This window comes from Austrofundulus limnaeus, unplaced genomic scaffold (genome assembly GCF_001266775.1).
Source record: "Austrofundulus limnaeus strain Quisiro unplaced genomic scaffold, Austrofundulus_limnaeus-1.0 Scaffold26, whole genome shotgun sequence".
NCBI lineage: Eukaryota > Metazoa > Chordata > Actinopteri > Cyprinodontiformes > Rivulidae > Austrofundulus > Austrofundulus limnaeus.
Window position 1 is genome coordinate 940,600 of NW_013952428.1, and position 6,405 is coordinate 947,004.

The 6,405-nt window shown below is 39.8% G+C and overlaps 1 protein-coding gene across 1 annotated transcript in view; it reads left to right on the forward strand.

Annotated features, from left to right (window-relative positions):
• adamtsl4 (ADAMTS-like 4) overlaps positions 1-6,405 on the forward strand; it is a gene marked incomplete in the record, with an annotated part of 97,969 nt that overhangs the window by 29,384 nt on the left and 62,180 nt on the right. The window contains 2 exon segments of the mRNA XM_014004705.1: positions 174-739; positions 5,502-6,138. Coding sequence (XP_013860159.1) covers positions 174-739; positions 5,502-6,138 — 1,203 coding nt within the window.

The window sequence follows — 6,405 nt, forward strand, 5'->3', positions numbered from 1 at the left end:
AAATATATGTTTATCAAATAAAGTCTAATGTTACAACTAATCGTGGATCCCTTTAATGATGTAAATTAGAATAAAATTTTTATCACAGTTTTCAAGAGGCTGAGAAACTACAGGAAGATTTGTTGATTGTTGACACTTTTATGAGTTTGTTTGTTGTTGTGTTTGTTTCTCAGGCTGCAGGTCGAAGATCCAGACAGGCTTTTGAGGCGGAGCCTGTAGAGGGGGTGTGGTCTGTGTGGGGGGAGTGGTCAGAATGCTCTCAAACATGCGGAGTGGGCGTTTCACAAAGGAACAGGAAGTGCTTACCCCCTCCCTTCCCCCAGACTCCACCCCTCTCTCATTCTCCCCCAAACTGGGCGGGGCTTTCACACAGAAACATCGGGGGACCTGAGGTCTCGCCCGTCAACCCTTTCTACCCTCCTCGCTACCCGGGGCAACACCCGCCTTATCGCGGCCATAACCCTGGATTGCCTTTGTATCGGAACGTCCCCGCCGGAGGAGAAGGGCCTCCCGTTTCCGGACAGAACAACCGCTCTCCTCCTTTCTACCGTTCAGAATTGCCTCCGACCAGTCGAGACCCCGCTCCAGGTTACAGACCGCCCTACTACCCCGCCGCGCAGGGCTACGACCAGCCGGTGAGGATCGTCAGGAGGCCGACCAATCCCGGAGCAGAGAGAGCCGGGGGAGGCGGGAACAGGCGCTCTGTCTCATCCAGCCGGGAGGGGTTACCTTCGAGAAGGTGAGCGAGCTGAGTCATTTCATGTTCTGAATCATTTTGATAATCAAATAACCTCTAACGGTTCTGGTTCTGGTTTAGATGATGGAGGCTAAGAGTTGTTAGCATCGTGAGAGAGAGACCAGTATGGACTTACAGCTGATTCTTCCGTTGCACATTTTGACTGGAGAAGTGTCATTTCCTGCTAAAATGCAGTATAAACGCAAAAAAAAAGCTGAAATTAGCTGAAACTAACAGAAAAATTATGGAGCCCGCGAGGAGACATGGGGGGATTTTTTTCTTTTGCGTTCCCACGCAATACCTTTGCGTTACCTCGCAATACTTTTGTGTTACCTCGCAATACTTTTGTGTTACCTCGCAATACTTTTGTGTTACCTCGCAATACTTTTGTGTTACCTCGCAATACTTTTGCGTTACCTCGTAATATTGTTTTGCGTTCCCTCGCAAAAGTTTGTTTTGTATATGAACTGAATTAAATTAGACTTTTATTTTGAAATATCCGGTTACCAAAACAGGATGTGTCGCCCCAAGTTCGTGAAATTGACATTTATGTTGCGTGGCTGCATTGTGTTAAAATATCAGCATATGACATACTTCCATGTGTGTCTGTGTGATATATTCATTCTGAAGCTGAATTAAAGCAGTAGGCTAACTCGCTAATGGTGAACATGTGAGTTTGTTAATAAACCGGCAGGCACAACAGTGTTTAACGACTTTTGCGTGGGAACGCAAAAGGTATTGCGAGGTAACGCAATACTTTTGCGTGGGAACGCAAAAAGAAAAAAAAAATCCCCCATGTCCCCTCGCGGGCTCAGTAGAAAAATAGCTGAAAGCTGAAAAAGCAGAAAAAACCCACTAAAATTAGCAGCAAAAACTAAAGGGCACATTTGCTGAATTAAGTAGAAAATAGCTGAAATTAACACAAAAAATTTTCAATTAATGGCTCAAATTAGCAGAAAATCAGTTAAATAGCACCTGTGGAAAAAGAAAAATGTTGAAATTAGCAGAAAGTCGCTGAAAAGAGCGTATAAAGGTTAAACTAGGAGATGGAAGTTGTAACAAACAGACGAAGCTGAAGTTAGCAGAAGATAGCTGAAAGAAGCTAAAGGAAGCTGAAACTTAATACTTAAAATGTTAAAGTTGCTAAAGAAAAGAGCTCCAAGTAGCAGAGCAGTTAAACTATCCAAAACATGAAAAAAGCTGAAATCAGCACAAGATAGCTGAAAAGAGCAAAATGAAGCTGAAATTAGCTCAAACAAACTGTAAAAACCAGAAGAATAGGTGAAATGAGCTGTAAAATGTAAAAAAGGGTTTGAAGAATTTTGACAGAAAATATATTAATTTTCAATGAGAAAAAAAGTGGCTGAAAAAGTTAAATTTTTCAAAAAGTAAAATTTACACAAATATAAAAAGTTGTAGTAGGAATGTCCTGAATGAGACGAACGTTTTGATGCATGAATTATTGAAATGACCCAAAAACTGGCAAACATAACACATGTCAAAAACCTTACAGAAGAAAAATGCGTCTCAGTAGTGTGACAGCTTTATAAGCACTCGCACAGTAATGACACACAACATGACACACAATATGACACACAACATTTCAACATTTCTGAGTCATTTTGTTTTAGGTTTAAGCTTCTGCACAGAAGGGTTAATGATATTAATCAGCGTGTGGTTTGCTCATCAAGAAATGCTGAAAAAGTTAGGATTTTTTGGATGAATCATCAGAAATGACTGTTTTTATCTTTACTAATACATTTCAAGTAGGATAATTTTTTTTGCCTTCCTCAGCACCTTGAACTTGCTTTATTCATGGAAAAAGTCACTTGCATAAAAGGAAGTGAGATTTGCAAGGCTTGCAGTAGCAACACTGTTTGTTTGGGACAAACAGTCGCCGCCCCATTGTTACCGGACAAAGACAAGATTTGTATCTGATGGTGAAAACAAGAAGGCAGTGACCTCTGGGCTGATAGTTCAGAGCAGCAGATAATAAAGGATTCTCTGCTCATTAAGGTTCAAACATTAGAAGGTTTATTATCACGATGCTGGTGTTCAGCTCGGCCTCTGGTATCTGCTGCATCCATCACTCACTCTGATTTATTTATTTATTTATTTATTTATTTATTTATTTATTTATTTATTTATTTATTTATTTATTTATTTATTTATTTATTTATTTATTTATTTATTTATTTATTTATTACAGGGACAGTGCATATTAATAACATTTCTGTAAATATGCCGGCGTTAGCCAGAAGGCTATGTTTCACTTGCAGTCCCTAGACAGATGGCAAAAGTCACCCTGAAATATTAAATGTAAAACTACATAATTACTAGGGCTGCAACAATACATGTACCCGTATTGAACAGTGCTTTAGGTTCAATACACACTATGTAGCGAACAATACAGATTTTTAAATTAAATTTTATCAACTTGTCTTCTGAAGATGCTCTGTGTTGAAGGATCAGTGGATCTGTGTTCGACTACACCACCTAGACTGTATTTTTGAGCGCAGATCCACTGAGAAACTTGCTGTTTCAGTAAAATTTAAAAACTGTACTTAAATGTTCATAATTAATTTAAATAAATTTCAAGTTAAAAGGGACATGGACATTTCTCTTTTTTGTGTCGAAAAAAATATCGAACCATGAGACTAAAGTATCGAACTGAACCGAATCGTGAATTTTCTCTATCGTTGCATCCCTAATAGTTACAAAATAACAATTACAATACACTTCAAAATAATTAAAATATTATAAGCTAGAATGCATATAAAAACACAAACCAATTAGTAGAAAATATCACAGAACATAATAAACGCACACATGAGACAAGATGACAGCAGAGAGGAGCAGGAGCCGGTCTAAATGTAACCTAATGTTCACAGCTCTGATTATCAATAAGACATTTTGGTACCACTTTACAATAAGGCTCCCTTTATAGATGGCTTATAAAAAGGTTATAGATAGGTTATTAATTAATCTGTAACCACTTTATAAATCAATAAGTGTTTATTATGCATTTATTAAGAATAAGAAAGAGACAAAACTGTCTGGTTTCTTGCTAAACAGTGAGCCAAATCTGTTCATGTACATATTATAAAGTGTTATATTAAACATTTCACACTAGGTTAACTTGTAAGCACAATAATGTATTGGAAACACATATTTACATTAGGTACACTATTTATTAATGATTAATAAATGTGTACAAATGTTATAATGGAGCCTTATATATAGTGTATGGTCTTACACTTTACAATAAGGCTCCCTTTGATAGTTGTGGATATGTGTAGTACAATGTAATATTATATGTAAAATATGTGTTTCCAATACATTATTGTGTTTACAAGCTAGTAACGTAGTGTGAAATATTAGATAGCTGTAATATGTACATGAACCGATTTGGCTCACTATTTGACCAAAAACCGGACAGTTTTGTCTTTCTCGTCCTTAATTAATGCATAATAAGCACTTCATAATGATGTATAAAGTGTTTACAGATAAATTAATAACCTATTTATATAGTATTTATAAGCCATCTATAAGGGGAGCCTTATTGTAAAGTGGTACCGACATTTCTTTAACAGTAGTTTAAATGTGTTATAGTTTAAATCTGTAATGATCACAGGAAACTGTGTTTTTGTAATATTGGACAATAATGTTACATATTTGTTCTCTTGTCGGTGCATTTATACAGTGATTGCAGTGGTTTTAGAGCTGTAGCATTAGCTTGAGACCAGATGTGTAAACAGTAATTGATATGGGACAAAAATCATACTGTATATGTAGATTTTATCTGTCTGTGTGGACATCTGATAACGAACATGTCTGAAGTTACTGAGGTTAAATTTGATGTGATTACAGAGAGATATGTGATTTAAATAACACGTTTGAATCAGTTACCACCCTCAGATATTTGTCTTCAGATACACTCTGCAGCCTCCCTCCTGATGTTGATTTTCAGTGTGCATTGTCAATGCAATGCACACTATTGTGATTCGTTTCCCATCCAAGTCATCTCAACTTTGCCATGCTTCTCCTCCTGCATACTTTGTCCTAGAGCTGCCATTGTAATTTATATCTGTAAAGCTCCTGTGCCAAATGATGTCTGTGCCTTTTGGTGCCTGTGCAACTTATAGTTTATGAAATATTAATGTTTAATGAATTATAATGGCAGTCAATGGAGCCTTGGGTTGGTCCAATACTGCCCCATGCTGTACTGAACTTGGTACTGCACCATAGTTTAATATTTCAACTCAGTAGTTCAGTGTTTACAGTACTATATAATATTGTATTTTGATGTTTTACTATAAAATTGTCTTAATACTGCTCTATTGCTGTAATATTATGCATTTTTATRTCAATAATTGTATTGGCAATGTGGCCTCTTTCTGCACACATACAAACCAACCCCTGCCACCAACTTCTGCCACAGCTCCATTGGTCTAATGGTCTATGTCATGGACTTTCATGTGGGAGATCAGGGTTCAAAACCCAGCTAATGCAACTTTAACAAAAAAATCTCCTCCAACTTCATATTGTTACACATTTGCCTTAATTACAAACACCTGCTGACGTGACAGGCACAAGCTGGTATAGAAAACACATTTGAACTTGGTCAAAGTTCATTCTGCAAGTCCAATGCTGCAGGCAAAGCCATGCTACATGGCAATGCACACTTGTTTTTACATCGTAAAAACCCATGTCTAGTTACTCTTTACTTCCTCTGTGAACATTTGTGTGTGAACGATCCCCGCAGGTCCTCCAGCATCCGTCCAGGTCAGTTTGGGTACGGCAAGGTTCCCTTCTCACTGCCTTTGCATCGCACCAACCGCCAGGCTCGCCACACCGCTAACGGCACCGAGGGAGCTCTCCAGGTGAACACCGACGAAGAAAACGTCAGGAGCCAAGAGGAGACCGACGAGGAGGAGATCCGAGAGGCGCCCGCTGCCGAGGAGGAAGCCATCGTCAGCGCCACTGAAAGGCCTCGCCCACGCCTGGACAGACCGTCCCACGCAGAGCCCAGGATGAGCAGAGTCCAAGCCCAGAACCCCCAGCAGCGCCCATCGTCTCCGGCTGTCTTCGTCAACCGCCACCGCTTCGACTGGAGCTCCGTCACGGCTCCTCCCCCTCCTCCTGCCTCGCTGTCGCTCCCGCGCCAGCGCTCTGCTCCACTCTTCTCCTCTTCTCTCCACCGGCTCGGCTCCGTGAGCAGAGACCCTCAGCCGGACTTCAACCCTCAACCGCCACCGCCCTCAGGCAACAGTTACCCCTTCCAACACACGCCTCACCCGGGGGTGGAGTCTGGGAGGCACGGAGGAGGAGGAGGAGGAGGAGCTCTTCGGGTGTTCAGATGCCCCGGGCCGGAGAAGGAGTACCGCAGGTGTTTCTCACAGGTAAGACTGTTTAATTTTTTAACATGTGAGCTTAAAGGGATCCATGATTAGTTGTAACATTAGACTTTATTTAATAAACATATATTTTAACTGTAAAATAAAGACTGTAAAAATACTGTAGGATGTTCAGTTTTTATCATTTTTAAACTAAAAGTTTAAAAATATAGTACACGGATGGAGCAATTTTATTTACACACAAAGCATTCTGGGTAAATGATGGCGTGGATAGGTCCTCGGTGCGAGGCTGCTAGCGAGCTATATCCACCC